Below are 23722 nucleotides of genomic sequence, written 5' to 3'. Positions count from 1 at the left end.
CTATTAATTTTGGTGTGGCAGAAGATGTACCGCTGATCCTGTCGGGGTATCCAAGGCAGGTGAGAGACGGTTACTTTGCACAGTATGGTCATACCTGGGGTGTAAAACGGAAAGTTGAATGGTTACTTTGGCAGTGTTACTGGTGAACCTACATACCCTCCCTTCCCAATAAATTTGCAGAAATGGGATTGGGGCCTTCTCTTCCTCTTTCAGGGGGCGATTATTCATTTCAGCTGGCAAACAACAAGATCGTTAGGTTCCTTAGACCATAAGACATAGGAGTGGAAGTAAGGCCGTTTGGCCCATCAAGTACACTCCACCATTTAAATCATGGCTGATGAGCATTTCAACTCCACTTCCCTGCACACCCTTCAACCCAGAACCCAGACCTAGATATCTCATGAGCAGGAGAAGTTCCACTGAGCTGACCTGTGAGGTTGAGGTGAAGCAACTTCCTGGTTTAGGAATCAGAGATAATGGGAACTGCAGATGCTGGAGAATTCCAAGATAATGAAATGTGAGGCTGGATGAACACAGCAGGCCAAGCAGCATCTCAGGAGCACAAAAGCTGACGTTTCGGGCCTAGACCCTTCATCAGAGAGGGGGATGGGGAGAGGGAATTGGAATAAATAGGGAGAGAGGGAGAGGCGGACCGAAGATGGAGAGTAAAGAAGATAGGTGGAGAGAGTATAGGTAGGGAGGGGATAGGTCAGTCCAGGGAAGACGGACAGGTCAAGGAGGTGGGATGAGGTTAGTAGGTGGCTGGGGGTGCGGCTTGGGGTGGGAGGAAGGGATGGGTGAGAGGAAGAACCGGTTAGGGAGGCAGAGACAGGTTGGACTGGTTTTGGGATGCAGTGGGTGGGGGGGAAGAGCTGGGCTGGTTGTGTGGTGCAGTGGGGGGAGGGGACGAACTGGGCTGGTTTAGGGATGCAGTAGGGGAAGGGGAGATTTTGAAACTGGTGAAGTCCATATTGATACCATATGGCTGCAGGGTTCCCAGGCGGAATATGAGTTGCTGTTCCTGCAACCTTCGGGTGGCATCATTGTGGCTGTGCAGGAGGCCCATGATGGACATGTCATCTAGAGAATGGGAGGGGGAGTGGAAATGGTTTGCGACTGGGAGGTGCAGTTGTTTGTTGCGAACTGAGCGGAGGTGTTCTGCAAAGCGGTCCCCAAGCCTCCGCTTGGTTTCCCCAATGTAGAGGAAGCCGCACCGGGTACAGTGGATGCAGTATACCACATTGGCAGATGTGCAGGTGAACCTCTGCTTAATGTGGAATGTCATCTTGGGGCCTGGGATAGGGGTGAGGGAGGAGGTGTGGGGACAAGTGTAGCATTTCCTGCGGTTGCAGGGGAAGGTGCCGGGTGTGGTGGGGTTGGAGGGCAGTGTGGAGCGAACAAGGGGGTCACGGAGAGAGTGGTCTCTCCAGAAAGCAGACAGGGGAGGGGATGGAAAAATGTCTTGGGTGGTGGGGTCAGATTGTAAATGGCGGAAGTGTCGGAGGATGATGTGTTGTATCCGGAGGTTGGTAGGGTGGTGTGTGATCCCCCTCGTTTAGGAAGTTCATTTCCTTAGCCCATCCATGATTATCTCCACCAGAGAAGTCTTAGTCTGGGGGTAGAGTGCCTGGATCCTACCCAGATCTGAGATAATGGGAACTGCAGATGCTGGAGAATTCACGATAACAAAGTGTGGAGCTGGATGAACACAGCAGGCCCAGCAGCATCTCAGGAGCACAAAAGCTGACGTTTCGGGCCTAGTTTTCCGCTGAAGGGTCGAGGCCCGAAACGTCAGCTTTTGTGCTCCTGAGATGCTGCTGGGCCTGCTGTGTTCATCCAGCTCCACACTTTGCTTTCCTACCCAGATTTGCCTGATTGATATTGAATCATATCATGAGAAAGAGGCCGTTTGGCCCATTGAGTCTGTATCACCAAAAATACACTACTTACAGCAGTCCCAACTTTCTAGCACTACGCCCTTGACCTTGAATGTTATGAAACTTCAAGTGCCCATCCAGATACTTTTAAAAAGTTGAGGTTTCCAGGCTCAACTACCATCCTACACAGTGAGTTCCAGACTCCTACCACCCTTCAGGTGAAATATCTTTTCCTCAATTATGCTCTAAATGTTTCATCATTTTGCTAAATGATAAATTATGCCCCATTGTTACTGACCCTTTGACTAAGGGAAACAGCTGCTTTCTATTCATCCTGTCCATGACCCTCATAATCTTATACATCTGTCAGGTTCTGCACCCCCCCCCCCCCCAACCTTCTCTGCTCAAAGAAAACAGCTCAAACTTATCTGAGGAAGGGTCACCGGATCCAAAACGTTAACTCTGTTTTTTCCATCACAGATGCTGCCAGACCTGCTGAGCTTTTCCAGCTGCTTTGTTTTTGTTTCAAATTTATCCAGCCTCCCTTCATAGCTAAAGCATTCCATCCCAGGCAATATCGTCTGCGCCTACTCCAGTGAAATCATATTCTTCCAATAGTGTAGTGACCAGAACAGTACACAGTATGCAGGCTGTGGCCTAACCAAAGTCCTCTACAGCTTCAATATGGCTGCTCTTATAACCTATGTTGGATGATTAAAAACAAGTGTTCCACGTGAGTTCTTAACAATCCAATTAATCTGTCTTGCAACTTTCAGCAATTTGTAGACAAGCACTCCAAGATCCCCCTGTTCTCTCGGCTTCTGATTCTCCTACCATTCATTGAGTACTCCCTGTTCTGATGGACTTTGGTTGAAAGAATAAGCTCACACCAATCACGGTTACATTCAATCTGCTCCTAATCTACCTGCCTGACTGTTTGTTTATATCCTCCTGTAACCAAAGACCACCTTCCTCTCTGTCAACTATTCAACTAGTCTTCATGTCATCCATAAAATTAGTTATCCTTGTTCCTTCAAAGTTCCCATCGACATCGTTCATCTATATCACAAACATTAAGGGACCCAACACTGATCCCTATGCTATACTACTGGGCACTGACCTCCAATAACACAAACAACCTTCTACCATCACTCTCTGTCTCCTACCACTAAGCCAATTTTTGATCTAACTTGCCATGTTGCACTGAATCTCATGCACTTTTACCTTGTTTATCAGTCTCCCCGTGGGACCTTGTCGAAGGATTTGCAGAAATCCATATAAACCAAATCAACAGTATGACCTTCACCTACTTGCTTGGTCACCGCCTCAGAATATTTAACCCTATTTATTAGGCATGTCCTCCCTCTGACAAAGCCAAACTGACTGTCACTAGTCAAACCTTGTGTCTGTTAATGGAGATTAATTCTATTCTTTAGAATTTTGTTCAACAGCTTCCATACCACTGAGACATGGAGGTCTGTAATTTCCAGGTTTGTCTCTATCACCCTTCTTAAAAAATAGAAACACTGCTGTCCAGTCCTCTGATACCTCCCCTGTGGCTGGAGAGGAATTTAGGTCAAAGCCCCTGTAATTTCCTCCATTGTCTCCCACAGCAGCCTGGGATACTACTCCTCTGGACTTGGGGATTTGTCCACTTTAAGCCTGCTAAAGCCATTTTGAACACCTCCCAATGTTCTGCTGTAGATTTATTCTGAAGTAGCTGTTCCCAGTCTACTTTGGCCAGATCCTGCCTAATTGTAAATAAGCGTGTCTTCTCTTGATCCAAAACCTGTTTTCTTTTTGTAGACCATCTTTTCCCTTTTCCATAACAAACTGAAAATGTAATGTGCTGTGATCGCTATCACTAAAATGCTCTCCCACTGCCCCGTCAAACAACTGTCCCTCTTCATCCCTCAGAATTAGCTCCAGCACTGCACCATTCCTCATTGGACCTTCTGCATGTTGATATGGAAAGCTGTCCTGAATACATTTCAAGAAATCTGCCTCACCTGAACCCTTTACACTATGACCAATCCAATTAACATTGGGCGAAGTTGAAATCCTCAAATGGATCCCCAATTATTTTTACACACCTCAGTGAATTATCTACATATCTGTTCCTCTAATGCCCACTGACTGTTTGGGGCTCTCTGGTATACCCACAGCAGTGTGACTGCCCCATTTTATTCCTAAGCTATACCCACTAAGCATCAACTGTACTGACCCTCTTTACATACCTGACTCATTAAAACGGCATGTGCAGCTCTGTCGGCAAGAAATTGAGGGCGCTTTTTTAAAAATTATATAAGTGTCACAAAACTGTTGCTGAAAATGAGACTGGATTGGTTGGAAGAGGATATCCAATGGAAGAACAAATGGCTCCATTACAAGAGTTGAATTACAAAGGTTGTAAATTAAGTCTACTTGTTCAGTTGGCCTTCTCCCAGGAACCTCCCTCCCAGATGGAATTCAGGCCTGTGAATTCTTTGTCGTTTGAATTACAGGATTGTGTCTTTGAGCCCATGATATGATCTGACCAACCCTGGGCAATTTTTCCCCTATGGAGGAATGTATTAAGTGTTTGGATTCGGGAGCTGGGAGCAGTCCCATCAGGATTCTCACTGAGTTGAACTCTGAATTGGCAAGGAGAGACGTTCCCTGTCTCATTAAAGTCTGAAAACTGAGTGGACTACTCGGCTACAGTCCAATGTAAGTAATTGAAAGGGCACCTTAATAAGGAGGTGCCCACTTGTCCACTTTTCCAAAACTTCAGACAAGAAACAAAAGAAGCAGCCAGGCCACCACTGCAATAGAATGGGGGCATTCAGGAGGTGCTAGGGGTTTTGGTGTGGGAAAACCTCTGTACCAAGTACTCTTTGGCTGCACCCCCACCCCAGGCCATTGGGGAAAATCAGTGAGCCAACCTAGAGCATTGGCTTACCAGCCCGCCTCTGGGTGCCCACCCCCCACGTGATCTGCAGCTCCTCCCCCTCACCCCCCCACTTTTTCCTTTCATTGCATTGGGAAACTAAACAATTCTTGTCAGTCTCTTTAACAAGGCTCTTGAGGAGTCTAATTGCCTGCCCTTGCCTTGTGGACATGTGACCTCACTATTGGGTGAAGGGGACTCAGGAGACTGGCAAAGTGCCTGGCTTTGTAAAACTTTGAAGCCATGTCCATCTCATTTGTGACGTTGGTAGGATCCAGATCAGTCTTGTACTGCAGTGCCGTATCATTCTGTATTGTCAGTGGTTTAACTCTTCAGGTAAGATTTTGAGTTGATCCATAGTATTTGAAGAAAAGCAAAGGATTCTTTCTCAATTGAAAGGAGAGAGGAAAGGTAAAGAAAAATGATTTAACAGAAAGAGTCAAGTAACTAGAGAGGAAAATAAGTTCTAGGCCTACAGAGAGAGTAAAGCAAAAGAACTAAGAGATGCATTGACAGAATTTAGAATAAGAGACAATTGATATAATAGATAAACACTTTCCTTCCTGTGATCTACACAGTGGGAGGTCATCTTGTATATTATTGTTAAAGCATAGAAATTTCAAAGTAAATGTTAAGCTGCTCAACTGCTGCTGTGTTTTCTGGAATAACAAGCGCTGATGAAATCTGCTGTTTGCAGGACTTGTTGGACAGTAGTATGTGCTTCCTTCCTCCTGTGTCCATGGAAACATAGACTAGCAGAAAATTACTATTAAAATTATTTTCAAAAAATTGTGCTGTGGTTTCACAACTCTGGCATGCTACAAAACAGGTTTGTGGGGTACATCTCTGCTAGGTACAGTTAATAAACCATTTAACATGCTTGTAAATTGGTCCTCCATATTACATGTTTAATCCTGAAGAGTTGGTATTTTATGCCCACCTTTAAACAGGTGAAATGTCTGTTGGCTTTAAGTGTGCTCCTGTAACTAAGTAACAGCTGAAATGTGGGAAGTTTCCAGATTTGCAGCTGCCCAGGTACAATTGTTTGGTGTGATTATCAAATCAACCACATTAAATCAAAGTCTCATCTTCATAGTAAAACCTCATCTAATATCTAGTGTGACACAAACCCTATGCTAAACAAAATAACTTTTTTTAACTTGTATAATTAACAATCTTCATAACATAGTAAAACATCCCAAGGCACTTCATGGGAGTATTATGGAACAAAATTTGATACTGAATCCCTTAAGCAAATATTAGGACAAATGACCAAACTCCTGGTCAAAGTGTTAGGTTACAAAACAGGAACTCCAGACCTTACAGCTGAGATGATTGAAACTGCAGCAGCCAACGATGAAGAAAATCAAGGATTCAAAAGCATCAGAAATTAAGGAGCACAGAGATGTCAGACTCTAACAAGGGTGAATGGGCTAACAGTGGTAAGGAGTAACATTATGGAGGGATATGGGTCAGATCTGGTAGCCTGTTAAACACAATGAGATATTGCTATTAGTAGCAGAATTCCAATTCATACAATCTGAAACCTTCTGGCCAGGCATATCCTTCGCTTCTAACTGTAGGAGACTTAGTGTCGAGTATTAAAAAAATTATGCCTGGCAAGTCCCAAGGTCAGTATCATTTTAGATATTTGAATAACTGAGTCAGTGCTATACACATGACACAGCGGAATCTGCGTATCTCCACATAATCCCAGTTGCTTTGTAGAAAACCTGTACATGAGACCTAGTTGCTTCCATGCCCAAGCTGTAACACTGTTAACTATCCAGTGATGTAAAAGATTACCATTGTATGTGCTACCCATAAAACACAGTAACTCTAATCCAAAGAAGTCTCTTTGTGCTCTGTGACTCTGACTAAACCATTTACTGACCTATTATTCTACTCTCAATTGTCAGCAGAGTTGAAGTAATCATTGTCTCCATCAAGTGCACTTACTCATCACTAACATATTTACAGCGTTCAGTTTGCATTTCACTGGATTTCACCAGTTTGCCGTTTGCCATTTGCCATTTACCTGATTTCAGTCCTGTTTTAAGAAGGAGCTGAATGCCAAGGAAGAGGCGACAGTCACAAACAGCAGTACAGCAATTGTGGAACCACATAGCGTGAGAATATCTGGTCTTGTTAGGTCAAAGATAAAATCCTCCAGTGCCTGAGATCCTGCCTAATGCAAAGGAAGATTTTTACTTCTGTTAGGAAACTGGATGAGCTATATTCAATACATTGAGTGCGGTGCAAGTGCCTGTCCTGAACCCTCAATAGCTTATTGCTATTTTCAAGTTGAAGTCATAGATAGAAACAGTATAAGAAATACTGGAGGCTCAACTAGACCATCCAGGGCAGTGTAGTTTGATTAATTGGTGCTGCTTCTGTTGAACTTGGTACTTGTGCCCTCCAACACCAAAGTATGGCTTGAGGGGCTGAATGGTCTACTCCTACTGCTACATTCCAATGAGCACTTTCGCCAATGGATGTGCCATTGTGTAGAAAATCTTTGCCCTTGTGAAAAGATCAAGAACAAAAGTGCATAGATTTAAAGTAAATGGTAAAAAAAGCAGAAGTGATATGAGGAGCAGCATTTTCTTGTAGTGAGTGGTTAGCACATGCACTGTCAGACAGTGCGGTGAATGTGGGTTCACTTGGGGCAGTCAACCAAGAATTGGAAGGTTATTTGGAAAGGAACAGTGTGCAGGCTTGTGCAGAGTAGGCAGGAAAATGGTACTGAGAAGGTAACTTGGAAAGCTGGCATAAACACAATGGGCTGAATGGCCGTCTTCTGCAATTATCTGCTTCCAATATCTGAGCTCTAATTTGAAGATTAGGTCCCTTTGTTTTGCATTTTTCCATCATAAACAATCTATTTGTATCCACCCTAACAACCATTTTAATATTTTAAACAATTAAATATATGCCAGCTGAACAGGGTCAGAAAATCACTCCTCATTGTTCCTTATTTCATATTTGAAACATGATCACCATTTTTATGTAGTGAGTATAGCAGTTTACTTGTACAGAGTGGAATGTAACAAATAGAACATTAGATAAAATAACCAGACAATCTTTTTTTTACCCTGTGGTTTCACTTGAGAATTAAATACTGGCCATAATATTGGAAGAACTCATTGCTCTCAGAAGAGCAGCTTCTCAATGGAAGTTCTCCAGGTGACTGGAAAAGTTCTTTCTGCAGTAGTTTGACCTGCCAGCACTTAACTGAGGTTCTGATTAATACTAAACACACTTGATCTGACAGGAGATGCTTAGATTGTAACTAAACATTCTTTCATGATTATTTGTTGTGAACTGGTTCTAAAAAAAGTTCTTCTTCTTTAGGGTACTTGTGCTCATGCAGAAAGGTATTTCTTTTCTGAAAGAGCATGGTGTGAGCCTGAGTGGTGTTAAGGGTGTGTAGCTCACTGAGGCAGAGTTAATGAGAGAGCTCAGGGTGTTTGTGAGCTTGATGTTTAATGCTTCATGCTTGGGGAGGTGTTTTTGATCAGAACACAGTGCAGCTGCAAGTAGAAAAGAAAAGACTTCCAGCTGTCTCTGGTTGGCATATAGTCAGTGAACTGTAAGCCTCCCTACTTTAAATAGTCAGCTGGAGGTGGGCAGGGCCCTATTGTATTGTATTGCAGCCTTTTCTCCCCTGTTACTCGAGCCATTTTCAACACTTTAGGTACTCCACTTGCGGAATTCCAAGGCTTGTATTTCTGGTAACTTGGAGGGCAATTGTCTTGCTGTCAGACATCTCTAGGCTGCCCATGAACTGGCCACTAGGAATTGAATGAGTGTATGGTGCTTCCTGCCAAAGGGACAGAGCCTTTTCTTTGCACTATTAAACCCCACCTCAGATCAGAAATTTAGTGTAAGAGATCCTCAAACCTGCATTCCTTTTGTAGTTGTAGGCCATATGTCCTGACACAACCAGCAAGTCATTTTTATTTAAGCTAATGTAGTATTCCTAATCCTGGATCTTAATGTTGACCCTTTCCTTGTTAATTGGGAATCATTGAGTTTTTACAGCATGAAAACAGGCCCCTCTGCACATTATGTCCTTACCAACTATCAAACATCCATCTATTCTAATCCCAGTTTAGTTTCGGTAAATGTGAGGTGTTACATTTTGGTAAGCCAAATCAGGGCAGGACTTACACACTCAAGGGTAGGGCCCTGGGGAGGGATGCCAAACATTGAGACCGAGGGGTACAGGTGCATAGTCCCTTGAAAATGGATTCACGGCTGGACAGGGTAGTGGAGAAGGCATTTGGTATGCTTGCCTGTATTGGTCAGTGCATTGAGTACAGGAGTTGGGAGGACATGTTATGGCTGTACAGGACATTGGTAAGACCACTTCTAAAACACTGCATTCAAATCTAGTCTCCCTGTGATACAAAATATGTCATTGAGCTTGAAATGGCTCTGTAAAGATTTGCAAAGATGTTGCTGGGATTGGAGGGTTTCAGCTATAGGGAGATGCTGAATCGGTTGGGGCTGGAGCATCAGAGGCAGAGGGCTGATTTTACAGAGGTCATTAAAACCATGAGGGTAATGGACAAGGTGAATAACCAAGGTCTTTTTCCCAGGATAAGGCAGTCCAAAACTAGAGGCATTGGTTTAACGTGAGATGGGAAAAGTTTAAAAAGGACCTCAGGAACATCTTTTTCATGCAGAGGGTTGTGCATGTATGGAACAAGCTACCAGAGGAGGTGGGTACAGTTACAACACTCGAAAGACATTTGGATGGGTACATGAATAGGAAGGGTTTGGAGGGATACTGGCCAAATGCTGGCAGCTGGTATAGCTGGATAAGGTCAAATTGGGATGTCTAGTCTGGAGGAAATGAATCAAAGGGTCTGTTTCTGTGCTCTATGACCCTACTTGGCCTATAGCCTTGTATGCTGTGTCCTTTCAAGTACCCATCTAAGTACTTCTTAAACATTTTAAGGGTTCCTGCCTCTACCACCATTCTTGGCAACAAGTTCCAGATACCCTAAAACTGTGCCTGGTTCCCACCGACAGCATCCCCCACCATACATACACGTACACACATAAACACACATGCATGCACACACAGTGACTGCCTCCCCTACTAAAGAGAAAACTCTACGTTGTTTGCTCCTGTCTTAATGTTGGAAAAACTTTGCTAATTCTGTTGAACTCAACCAGATGGATGGCCCACATTTGATTCCTGTCTGTGGTGAGGTCATCATATCTAGGTCACTGGACGGAAGTGTTGCAGTGAACTGGGAAATGCTGGATTAGCGATGAGATATGGTCAGCCAGGTTTGCTGATCCTAAGTATTACCCAGTGACTCTTTTTAGAGAGGGCATGTACGTGTAAGTTGAAAAATAGAATCCAACTCAACCAAGGTATCTCTTTCACTTCCTGGTTGTGAATGGATTGCTGTCTGTCACTGACAAAACATACACATGGATGATGATGATCTGTATGAGTAGTACAGAGTTGCAGTTATTTCAGTGCTTAAACACCATCTTTATAAATTTGAAATGGAATTCCACTAAAGGGGACATTAGCAGTGTATTCCAACATACCTACTGGTACAGTATCCATGTCTAATGCTCCACAAAGCAAATACTTAGCCTAAGATAGTATATCAAGGAGAGATGGTCATGTTTTTTCCACCATGATAGGTTTGAGACCCAAAACATTGCTCTATGTTAGTTATTTCTAATGAGTAGATTGGTCAGTACATGAAATCTATTTATAAACTCCCCTCCAACCCCTAATCAAATAGCTTGCTTGAAATGGATCCATCTGTGTTCGATGCAAATCATACAGTACAAGTAATGCATTGCTCTGAAATGGTAACATCTAATTTTTGGTTTGGAACTGAGATTTGCAGTTGAGAATTGAACTTTGAACTTTGAACCTTGAACAGAAGAAAAGGCCGATGTTTGCAGTTAGAAAACAGCTCAGAAAGATAGTGCAGGGTAATTGTTGCTGTAAGAACAAAATAGGCAATTTGGCAGTGAAATGTTGCTATGCTCGGGGATTTACAGCGGGTTGGATGTTGAATTGGTCAATCAAAGGAGGACTAGTTCTGGCCAGCCAATCACCGAGAATATTGAAAAGGAAAGAGGATAAGGAGAGAACTGGCTGTGACTGGACTTTTGGACAGGAGGCATTTTTGCTTTAGAAGTTGCTGGACTGGGAAACTTTGGTTTTACTCCCAGTAGTTATTCTCCAGTTATCAACTTGCTGAAAGTTCTGATAAAAGAACCTGCCTATAAGAAATAAGTAAAACTGTCCAACAGTCTGCATAAGTCTGCTAATTTCAGAATTCAAGCAAGATGTACTGTTCTACGTAGCGTTAATACAAATTAAAGGATTTCACGGAGGAGGAGAGAAAGGGGCAGGATTTATGCCCAAAGAAGATTGGACTAACGTTGTAAGATAGTAATTGGATTATCTGGTCATGTCTGTGTTCTGTTAAGGTTACATTTTCAAAATTGTTAGTTTTCATTTAAGTTAGAAACTTGATATCCAAGATCTGTTATATGTAAAATCTGATTAGGAACAGTTGAGCAATTTGGAGGGTCATTGAATGGTTTAAGGTCACTGTGTTGTGAATCCAGTGATAGTGGCTTATTTCATTTGGCTTGCAACCCCTGTGTTGTAAAGTTGCTTTGATCTTCAAGAATCGAGCTAATGGTCTCCCCTTCAAACAGGAGAAAGGTGCAAGATGATGGGTAAGGAGTGTAGGGGTCTTCAGGTGGTTCTTTCAAAGAGCTGGCACAGTCAAGATGTATTAAATGGAGCCCTTTTATGCTATTTGAGTGTGTAATTTAATGAGGTCCTCAAATGTTAACCTTTCCAACCTAACCATTCAATATTTGATCTTAACAGTGACCGCAAAATGAAAAGAAGTTTGGAAGTTGAAAGTTGCACTTGCTGCATCTTTGAACATGATAGCTAAAGCAGAAGAAATAAACATGTCATTATTGCTCCTTATCATTGATACAATAGGAATGTGGCAAATATTAACTTTGCTTTGAGTGGGTGTGAATAACTAACAAAGCAGCAGTTTGTGGTCAGTGTGACATAAGAGATTGTTTTGTTACAGTATGTTTACCATTTGGCTGTTTTTCTGTTGGGCTGTAATCATTATTGAGGAAACCACATCAGTTACAGCAAGAATGTGCAATAAACAGTTGGGGATCTCAATCTAAATTGTGTAGTTTCTCTACTTCTCAACATCAGTGTTAAGACTGGCATTTGTTACCCCATCCTTAATATAATTGAATGATTTGCTGGCCCCACTTCTGTAACGGCTGAATTGTCCCACTTATTTTGACAGTATTCCTTTTGAGGGATATTTGTGGCACCTGGTTTGCTGTAGGCAGTTTCTCCACCTGCAGTCTTTCACCCTGCATCACATTAATCATACACCTGACTCGTGTGGAGGTCAAAGGAGAGCTCCCCTCAGTGGCACCCATCCGCAGCATTCTGTGGCACCCTCTGGTGGAATCGTGAGGCAGGAGCGTCCGCCTCTGCCCAGGAGGTTGTGATGTTCATGCTGCTGGTGCCACCATTTCAGACGCTGCCAGCTCATGTCTGCCTTTCACACTGCGTGCTGCACTGTGAAGGGAATGGCTCAGAAAGGCAAGTTAGTGCCTCGGTTCATCATCGAGAACCTGGAGGTGCTGGCGGAGAGGGTGTTGGAAAGGATGGATATGCATTTATCAGCGGACCAGCAAAAGAGCATCCCAGCCTGGGCTGAGATAGTGGCCTGGGTCAATCCTGGGTGAAATGCAGGGCAGGAAGTAGGTCAGTGCTATTCTACACTTTTTTTTCTTTTTATGCAATCACGGGATGAGGGCATCGCTGGCTAAGCAGCATTTATTTCCCATCCCTAATTGCCCAGAGGGCAGTTAAGGGTCAACTACATTGCCGTGGGTCTGGAGTCACTTGTAGGCCAGACCAGGTAAGGATGGCAGTTTCCTTCCATAAAAGATATTAGATAACCAGATGGGTTTTTCCAACAATTGACAATGGATTTGTGGTCATCATTAGATTCTTAATTCCAGATACTTATTGAATTCAAATTCCACCATCGGCTATGGCGGAATTCAAACCTGGGTCCCCAGAATGTTATCCAGGTCTCTGGATTAACAGGCCAGCAATAATACCACCAGGCCAATGCCTTGTTCAGTCTGCAGATCCAAGTGCCACCATTGTCTTTCTGCCCACTCTCGCTCCCCTGGCCACTCTGTCTCATCACACCAAGTCTCATGGACTACAGCTCTCAACGTTGGTTGCATCAAATCCACTTCATCCTCCAAATTACTAGCGCTTCCTACCCATGCACCTCACCACCGCTCTTGCATCATTATTTACTGCTTTTCCATCCAGCTCCATCATACTCAATCTCAACCTTTTATCTCATTGCAGGAGACATTGACCCAACCAACTAGTGGATTGATGTTTCCATAGCAACCCCAACTGACAAACTTGTCATTGCATTTGACCATCAGGTCTAACATTAGTTAAGCCCCTGGACTGGAGTCAGGCAGGTCCCTTGCAAGTGTGCCCCTGACTGACTGTTATACCCATTCACTTTTGACTTTCACACATGGCCTTTTGTTTGAAATACATAGTGTGTTTTCTGCATAAGCCGCCGGCATATGCTGTCAATAAATCACAGAGCCATTCAATAACCGCCTTTTATTGTTCAGTGCTCCCCATCGTGACAAGCCACCTCACCCTCTGTGTGAAAAAGCAATGGAAACCCCAGCAGCTGGCAGCCCCCAAGTAAGCACAAAATCAGTAAATGCTAAGAAATGAAGCTAAGACCCATAAGATGTGAAGATGCACTTGTTTCCCTGCACGTGAAGCATGCTGGCAGAAGCGTGCATGCAGCAGGTGCCTGTGATCTCTAAAGTGAAGAGCTGAAGTGATGGTGAGATGGTCAGAGAGCAGGCGTGCTGATGTGGTGAGACTGACAATTTGCCACTGCCAGTGACTTGGATGAAGGTAGTGGGAGAGAGCGTTCATGTAGCTTCCAGGGACGTTGTGATGGAGACAGAGTTAGAGGAAAGCCTGGAGAAGTAAGTGGTGGGCTGGTAACTTGCTCTGGAGTTAATGTCAGAAATGTGCCTTCCATATTTTCAGGGAACGAGAGGAGACTAGGAAACTACATTGAATTGAGCCAAGTTGAACTATTTATGTATTCAGACGCATAGAAATAAGGTGACCGCCACTCATGAGCAAGATTCTTTACTCATCAAACTTACAAAACATTAGAGGAAATTGGAAATTTTTTTTCTTAATGTTGAGATTCTGATCTTTCATTTTTCCCCACCATTCTCCCCATTGCCCACGCTGCTGAATGGTGTAGTCAGCCATTTTGCTATGGGACTGGAATCAACTATAGGCCAGACTGGCCAAGAATAACAGGCGTTCTGATCCATGAATCGTTTGGCTTTTCATGGCAGTGTGATAGCCGTACAGTGACTTAGAAAGCCCGTTTCTTTTTCTTTCTTATGTTTTAAAAAGACTCCTGATGTTTTTAATACCAGGTTGGGATAATTAATCCAAATTCCCAGTTCCTAATCTAGTGATATTACCATGGGTTGAAGGGCTTGTCCACCAAACAAACTCATTCAGTAGCTTTGTCTGGCAATTCTCCTTGTTGTGTGAACATGGGCTGCAAGTCCAATACTCTTCATGAGCTTAGTGTGATCTTTTCAGTCAATAACACAAACATTCTCAAGTTTCATCCAGGAGAGGCTCCTGGGAAATATGACCTGACAAACGGGATGAAAATCAGCCCAGATTTTGTTTGCATCACCTGCTATTGTTTTAGGATCTAACAATTTAAGAAGCATTACCATTTTGGTGAGATGCTGTTCTGTGAAGCTAGTGTATTTCAGTTATTGCTTTGGAAGGCTTACTATTTTTAAAAAAAATCATTATGCAGTCTTTACAACTTGATTTGAAGTTTTGTAGACATTGTAATTAATGAATCAGTCTGTTATAGAAGGGTTCGATGGAAATTTCATTTTGTTTGACCATCTCTTGATGCCTACTTCCACATCAGTAACTTTTTTTTGCTCATCTACTGTTGGAAACCTCCAAGTATCCCTTTGTCAGCTGTGGGCTTGACCATTCCAATGGTCTCCTGGCTGGTCACTCATTCTCCAAACTTCACAAAATTGAGCTCATCCCAAACTCTTACTGCCTTATCCTTATCCGCATCAACTCCCCTTCACCCTTCATCCCTGTACTTGCTCATGCATATGTCTGCTCAGTCTGGAAAATCCCCACTGTTAAAATGTCCATTCCTGTTTTCAACTTGCGCTGTGCCTTCACTACCCCAACTTGATTCCTGTGACCACCTCCAACCATACGCACTGCTGAGATTGCTGCACTCCTCCAATTCTAACCTCAGGATTGTCCCTGGATTTAAACACTGTGCCCTCAGTAGCAGTGCCTTCAGCACCATGCACTGGGTTTCAGCTGTGGCTTCCAGTTGGTAGCACTTTCATCTCTGAGCCTGAACTTCTGGGTACTGGGGATGGGATCTTCTCGGTCCACAATAGGTAAGGAGGAAGAAGGTGATGGGGCTGGAAAAGGAGACCAGTTCTCATTGGGACAGGTACCGAACACTTCTTACCGGTTCAGTCCAAGTAAGTTCCAGGAGGAAAGGCCCATTGTCAGGCTTCCCACACTGCCTCCTCTTAAGACACGTAATTCTTTAAGTATCAACCACTGAAGGGTGAATACTTGCCCAGTCTGCAAACTTCTCACCTGCAGAAGGAACAAATAACTAGTGGGCCATCCAACAGGTAAACCTATGTGCCATCAGATCTGCAATATTTTCTGTGTTACTGAAGGTATGGACATGGCATAACGGGGACCACTGACGACTAACTCCCTGCCTGTTTATGACTCCACTCTCCCTATCCCAACACCGTATCTGTCTTTTGTCCCTGGGCTATTGTTCCATCCTGGCAGACCAGAGATGGTGCTGTACCCACAGCAGCCCTGGCTCCCTCTATGATACTGCCAAGTATTAATTGGCAGGCAGCTGTAGTTGGGCAGGATATCATGTTCCTGACTCCTCAATTAGGAGGAATATCCTCCAGCATCCCTGACCAGATGAAGATCTGGCATACCTTCTGTCCATGAGTTAGTGTGGGTTTCTCAATGCTTTTGCAGGCAGCGTACAAGACACCCAGTTTACAAAGGTCCACCCAGGGACATGAGTACAACTATCTCAGGTGGTTATCCAGTGTAGTACTGAGGGAGTTCTCCTGTATATCCTGAACAATACAGATCCTAAATGAATTTTTGCAGGATCATACTGTCTGCAAATTTATTTGTTCACTGCATTATAAACTTTTGAAGAGTATTTAATTGATTGTAAAGCAGGTTGGGATGTTCAGTAGTAATGAAGACTGCTATAATCGGTGCCAGTATCTGTCTCTAAGCTCTAGAACTTCCTTCATAAAACCCTTTACCACCATCTCCTCCTTCAAGAGGTGCTTAGAACCTGGTAGGCAGATGGCTCCCTCACCCCCCCCCCCCCCCCCAAAGTCCTACCTACTAACCTCATCCCTCCTCCTTGACCCAGTCCGTCCTCACCTGGACCAACCTGTCCCCTCCCTAACTCCCCATGTACACTCACCTTTACTGGCTCCATCCCCACCTCCTTGACCTGTCTGTCTCCTCTCCACCTATCTTCTCCTTTTATCATTTGTAAGGTGTAATAAACTAAACCATTGTCATTTAGCACTTCTTTTTCATTTGACTCCCGAACAGACTTCTGTCAGTGTGTGACAAACTGAAGTCAACCGTGTACTACATATTTTAGATGTTAATTACCTAAATTACAACATGTATTTCAATTGTTTTTATGTATGATGACAAACTTAGTGCAGACAGTAGCTAAAAATGAATCTAGGCAGAGAGCAACAGAAGGATAGTAGAAGTGCTTCCAAAAATGAATAGGAAATTGGGTAGTGCTTTTTAATAACGCCAGATCTGAGACTCTTATTAAAGACTATGCTATATGTGTCTTAGGTGTTGGAGACTGGTTTTGATTTATATTCAAAATAATTTTGTGTTCAGAATTTTAAGTAAAAATTACAGATTGAACAGCTACATTCGATTTCACTCAAGGGATGCCATTATAATAAAAAATGCACTGTATAAACCACTGTTTCCTGCCTTTTTTGAAGTAGAGTATTTCCCACGTGTTTGTTTGTTCTACCAGTGAAGTAGAAACAAGGGAAATATAGCTGACAGGACATACTTGAGAAATATAAACGGTGCAATTTATTAAAGACCGAGTCATCTTCCTTACCCTGATATACTATCAAATCTTCATACCAGAGCAAGGAATGTATTAAAACAAAGCAACACTATTACTGAAATAATTTACCAAGTAGCACTGAGCAAAATAGAATAGGGGAAGATTCTGGCATAGTGGTGATATCACTAGATTAGTAAATGCTAACATTCCGGGTACATGGGTTCAAATCCCACTGTGGCAGGTGGTGACATTTCCGATGTAATTTTAAAAATCTCGTGTTGAAAAGCTAGCCTAATGGTAACCATGAGACCATTCTCAACTGTCCTACACATCTGGTTCACCGGTGATCTTTTAAGGAAGAAAATCTGCCAACCTTACCTAGTCTGACCGACATGTAATGACTCTTAACTGTCTCTGAAATGCCCTAACAAGCCACTCAACTCAAGGGCAATAAATGCAATAAATGTTTGTATGATGACCTCTTATTTGCTGACCCTCGTTGTAGCAGTAAAGCTTCATGCATCAATGGAATGTGGAAGTAGAGTGGCAACTGGAATGACAGTGGTGCATTTTGTACAAATTGAAGAATTATACAGGATAAAGTTTGACCAAACAGCCACAGAGGCAGTGAGTGGCCAGTAGACAGTGTAGAAAGACCAGGCAGGCAGGAGTCCCCAGGTTTATCTCAAGAGACAATGCCTAGTATTTACAGAATTGATTTTCAAAAAATATATTTCCTTTAAGGCAAATATACTGTGTGGAGGGGTGGGGGGCGAAATCAAAAGCCGTGGGTAACAGGGAAACTTAAAGATAGTATTAGATCAAGGGAAAAGCCTTTTAGAGGAGCCATAAAAGTTGTAAGCTCGAGGACTGGAAAAATGTTAAACTTAATAGAAGAGGAGCAAGAAATTGATAAAGAAAAAATAGAATAGGAATGTAAAATAGCAAGAAATATAAAATTAAGTTGTAAACGTTTCATTTGGATCGAAAAATTGGCCAACAGTTATTTGTTAACAACTGGTAAGATGAGATTTTATCATAAGTCAATAGATAAACCAACATCAGGAACAAAAATAAAGTTGCTGGAAAAGCTCAGCAGGTCTGGCAGCAACTGTGAAGGGAAAAACAGTTCACGATTTGGGTCCGGTGACCCTTCCTCAGAACTCAATAAATCAACATGCTGGAAATAACAGCATTAGACAGCATCCACGGAGAGAGGGCAAGCTAATGTTTCGAGTCCAGATGACCCTTCATCAGAGCTTTTGGAACCTTCTGAGACATTTTGAGGAGACCAGCACGGCAAGAGGCGGAGACTAGCTGACCATCCAGAGAGAGGAAGAAAGCAGCTTCATAGATCCAGAGCCACAGAGAGAGCAACTGCATCAATTTACTAGAGACTGAGGAAGTACTATAACCTTAAGGGGCCAAATAGGATTAGGGATAGTATGTTTAGTATTAAAGATTATTGTAGTTTTGTTCCGAATAGAGTGGGAAGGTTTTTCTTTGGTACTGGTTTGTGTTTTGTATTGATTTGACCATTTTGGTATTGTGTGACACCTAGGCACATTTGTTCAGAACATTTTGGTTGGAGCTGTTTTCTCTTTAAACAAGTTGCAAATGGACTGAAGAGTCATCTAGACTAGTTACCTTGCTGTCTGTCCATGCATGCTGTCTGACCCATTGTAATCTCCTCCAGCGTTTGTTGTTTTCAGTATCAAGCATGTGCAGTAATTTGTTCCCAGATAAATAAACGATAAAATAGCAATACTCTGCCTTTTTTTTTGTTTTAACTAATTAATTTGCTATTTCTTTCAGGTCTCTTCCTAATTCTTGGTCTGATCCTTTATCCTGCTGGATGGGGTGCTCAGAAGGTGATGGACTATTGTGGACCAGATGTTTCACCTTATCAGTTAGGTGCTTGTTCTCTGGGCTGGGCCTTTTACACAGCAGTGGGTGGCACTGTCCTTACATTCCTCTGTGCAGTGCTGTCTGCACAAGCAGAAATCGCAACATCCAGCGATAAAGTGCAGGAAGAGATCGAAGAAGGGAAAAATCTGATTTGTTTGCTGTGAGATAACATCTCGTGACTCTTGTTTATACATCATGGCGGTCTTAATCTCTTCTTGTTTTTGAAAACGGCACCAGGAGTTTTGACGTTTTACTACCTTCCCACTGAGCTTGAAACTCCGATATATGCATTTATGTGGCAACCGTCTGAGTCTGAATTCTGCCCTAAGATTGACTGAACTAGATGCGCCACACACCAATCTATAGCTGTGATGAGAAGAAAATTCTGAATGTTGTCCCTTCATCCTGGACTGTGTGTCTTCCACTAAAAGCTGTCTCGCCCAATGCTGCACAATCCAGGATATTTAAAGAATTGTCAAGGGACAAAGCCGCCTTGCATTACAGAGGATGCAGGAGATAGTTTAAGTAAAAATGTTTTTTTTGAATTTGTAAGGGAACGTATTTTCCACTGTAAAGTCTGATTTGCTATGAGATTTCGTATACCTTCCTAACCTTACAGGCCAAAATCATTTTGAAATTGCTGCAACATAGGTATCATTTCCAATTTTGCTGACACATTTCACTCAAACAAGGTCCTAGCAGAGAAGGACAGTGTAGCTCATTGTTTTATTGAACAGGCGGTTTAGCTTCATAAGAAAGAAATGATCCAAATTAATTATGGATAAATTGTGGCCATATGTATGGTGTTTGGTGCTGGAGGGTGATTTCACCAGAAGTGATTTGACGTCTACCTCCATTGGAGATGGCACACTGATTTAGGGGGAGGGCTTGGGGGATGGCAGGTGAGCTTTCCTCAAACATTGTAGTGTGGGCCTTTCAACAAAAGGCTGGGAGCTCTTTTTATTTATTTTGGCAGTACCACCCAGGAGACAATGGCCATTGAAGGGAACAGATACACCTATGATTGCAGTGCATCTCAAGGTCAGAACTCCCTGATAAGAGGGTTGTATGAGGTGGGGTTGCAGGTTATGGTGTCTCCAGGGGCAATGGCTAGATTTTGGCTCTCAACCACCACCACCATTACTACTCACCACCAACACCACCTTCCCCCACCCCCAAAACAAACTTCCATTGTCTGGTTCTTCAACTGCGAATTCATTGAGTGCCTTTGAATGATAGACACAGCCACCGCCCTCCAAGTAACCACTTATCTTGTTCCCCGCTTTGACACACAGCACCGCCCCTCCTCTCCCACCCACCAAAAGCCACAGACATAGCTGGGTGTTAATTGCCCACTCAAGGCCTGCACAATTGTCAATAGGACAGGAGGCCTTCCATTGCATTTCCCATCCCAGTCTTAATCAGAATAGAGGCAGCGTGATGCCTGAGAAAATGCCCCTTTGCCTCAACACACGTCAGGGAGAGAATAAAATATTGCCCATTATATATGCTAAGTGTGCTAGACGGCTTCAAAAGTCTTTCTAAGGCATGAAACAATTAGGTTATAAAAAGTAGAAGGTAAAGTACTATTAGGTAAAGGTAGTTACCAAATTCTTTATTTGTGAAAGGAATTTCTTCTAGAACTGTGATTATGACGAGAATGTTATATTGAAACAACAACATCCAAATTATAATGCCTGGTAGGTGACAGCTGCCTCCATTCATAACAGCTCCCTGTTACTTTGCTGTGGTTGTCGTAACAGCCGCAAGTACAACTGTGCAACTGATTCATCTCAGCACACAGCCACAGTCAGCTGTCAGATGTCAACATGATGCTAAAATTCAGTGAACTGTGAATCTATTCCGTTTGAACAAAGTCTCACTATTTATACAAAAAGAGACCAGCAGTCAATACCTATAACCTGTGCCAATCATTCAACAATGCATAACCATTCTAATCATATTTCCACTTCTGATTCAGATGTTTGCCAAAGAAAATGCCTCCTGCACTATGTGTAACTGAGAACTGTTGTGCAGTTAATATTATAGGGTATTGTCATTTTAAGTAAGATGTATCATCTTACCAGCAATTTTCAATGCAAATGACCACCAGGAATGCAGAGTGTGATTTCCTAGCAAGTCCAATCTCCTGGAACATTTTAAACTTAATCTAGTGCCAGTTAGATTTAAGGAGTCAACTGAATTTAAAGAATCACCTACAAATCTCTGCATGTGAAGTAATACCACACCTACTTGGCAGAGCTAGGTATAATGCCTTCTAAACCCAAGGACTGTACCACCTTGAAAGTCAGTTGCCACACACACATGGGAACACCACTTACTAGTTCCCCTTGAAGCAACACACCATCCTCACTTGGAATTCTCTTGCTGTACCTGCATTATTACCAGGTCAAAAGTATGGGACTTCTTTTACAACAGTATTCTGGGACTAACTGCATCAGATGGACTGCAGTGGTTCAAAAAGGCCGTGCAAGAACATTTTATCAAGAGCGATTAGAGATGGGCAATAAATGCTAGACATGCCAGTGACACATCTCATGAAAGCATTGACAAACGATTCCTCGCAAATGCCAAAATAATTTATTTTGTGAAGCAGACAAGTGGCACACCTACTTGTCCATTCAAGGATAGCAAGCAATGAAAACTGGAATTAAGGAACTGAAATAAAAGTTGTGCCATTCCAAAGCTGGTCAGCCTTGTTATCCGTAACATACAAGCACCGATGGCAAAAATGCATTAGCAATCTGATGGCGGTGCCAACACTGAACTGAACTTCTATAAAAGTAAATGGGGTGGGCAGACTTCTCATAAGATGCTTAGCTTGGTTGTGAATATGACCACATGGTCTGTGGAAGCTTATCAAACATTGTCTGTACTGTTAAACCTGTGTATCATTACTAGCTCTTTGTGATTATATAATGACCACATTTAAATAAGGGCCATAATTTTGGCTGATGCTCATTGTTCAGTAACCCATTGTGTTTAATGTTACGTGCCATAGTCTTTTGTAAAATGTTAACCATTATTTAAAATTAATACACCATGTGAGAGTTATGTGCAATAATTGATAAAGAAATTGAAATTGTTTATCGTGTATGTGTGCATGGGAGGAAAAGTAGTGGTTTTGATTAGGGCTGATGTGATGGGTCTTGCCCATTTAAATTTACTGGTGCCAGTACGTAATGCTGGAGTATTTTTTTGACTAGCATTATGTTCACTTATTCTAAACAAATGCAGTGTTACTAAACAAGTGATCTTGGTGCATACTGGGTCACGTCAAATGAAACAATCAAATAGCAAGAGTTCCAAGTTCCAGCCAAATCCAGCCCCTTCAACCAGGTCACTAAAAGTCATTGTTAGCGTAAATGGCTAGAGTGTTACTGGATGGAAGGATATGTATCTGAGTTGACACTGACACTGCTAAGTTCCTAACCTCAGTTGTACTTTGTAGAAGTTGTCAAGGTGAGACTTAAGACCTTCCCTGTGCAAGGTGGGAAGAATGACTCCAGTCTTTTTACAGTGGTGCACTGGAGGACTTCTAGAGACCAAGAAGCAGCATCAGTAATGGTCAGGAACCGTTCAGCCTCTGTATCTTTTATTATCAACAACGTACCCTCAGAAAATTGTAAAAATTTAAAAAAAAATAAATTGGAGCATTATAATTTCATTTTGTACGAAATTCAATACAAGTTTATAAAATGAACTGGATGAAGGATATGACATTCAACCACTAGCCAAGACCAGTTTTTTTTTTCCTCTTCTTAAATGACTGATTTCTGCTATATCCTTGTTAACCTCAGTAGCAGAAATCAGGCTCTGCTGCCCTGTTGAAAAGCTGAGGTATGAATTGAGAAAACTAGTGCAATGAATTTATAGGCAAAGGTTCTATTCAGCCCTTTTTCAAAATTATCCGCACATGATTTACACTGTAATCTTGGGTTCTTAACATCATGAGGAAATGCTGTGATTGTTAAATGGCAAGTTGAAAAGAACATTTAGTAAGGCTTCAGTCACTAGAGATTAGCTTTGTCCCAATGTAGGTTTCCTTGTGTTTCAAACAGAGATTTATTTTTACACTCAGCCCCTTTAAAGCTAAGTTTCATCATACAGCATATGAAGATTTTTGGAATATGATTTAAGTTAATTGTGAAACCAATAACCACTATTGCTAAACTGCTGAGGTGATTGCAAATCTTAACTGTAACCAAAGCTGTCATTTCTGGAAATCAGGTCTCGCTGTTCAGCTGCACAACCCAGGGGATAAGCCCAGCTAACCATTTAACTATTACGCATCTAGTGAGAAAATTCAACAATGCTGTAAGTATGTCCTTGATGTTTCCAAAATGCTGAAGATTGGAATGCAAAATCATTTATTAAAGCTGTTTGTGTTTCATACATCATGTTGTTCTGTTTCATACTACAGTTTCTCAAATACTGCTTTTTTATCTCCAGTAATTATGCAAGTGTTACCTTTGAAAATAATATTATGCAACTAGCCAGGGTGACAGATACACAGAAAAAGACCCAGGAAGTAATGGAAATACATAGTCAGTCCTTCAGCATTCTGAAAAACAAGTGTAGGTATGCTATGTGCATTTTATATAATTCCCAGAAACGTTTAGGTGATGGAAAGCTGAAATAGAGACTGTTAATTGCTGGCAAAAACCAGGAGGTCTGGCAGTGTCTGT

At 42.4% G+C, this 23722-nt stretch overlaps 1 protein-coding gene across 9 annotated transcripts in view; it reads left to right on the top strand.

The window, feature by feature from the left end:
- lhfpl2b (LHFPL tetraspan subfamily member 2b) overlaps positions 1–23431 on the top strand; it is a 163866-nt gene extending 140435 nt beyond the window's left edge. For all 9 annotated transcript variants that reach the window (XM_048528102.2, XM_048528100.2, XM_048528099.2 and 6 more), the window contains one exon: positions 18921–23431. In XM_048528102.2, coding sequence (XP_048384059.1) covers positions 18921–19177 — 257 coding nt within the window. In that variant the 3' untranslated portion in view covers positions 19178–23431. The remainder of the gene's footprint in view (positions 1–18920) is intronic.
- Positions 23432–23722: the final 291 nt, after the last annotated feature.

The sequence above is a fragment of the Stegostoma tigrinum genome, chromosome 3 (assembly GCF_030684315.1).
Source record: "Stegostoma tigrinum isolate sSteTig4 chromosome 3, sSteTig4.hap1, whole genome shotgun sequence".
Lineage (NCBI taxonomy): Eukaryota > Metazoa > Chordata > Chondrichthyes > Orectolobiformes > Stegostomatidae > Stegostoma > Stegostoma tigrinum.
The sequence above is the reverse complement of the archived record's forward strand: the minus strand, read 5'-3'. Positions and strand labels throughout refer to the sequence as shown.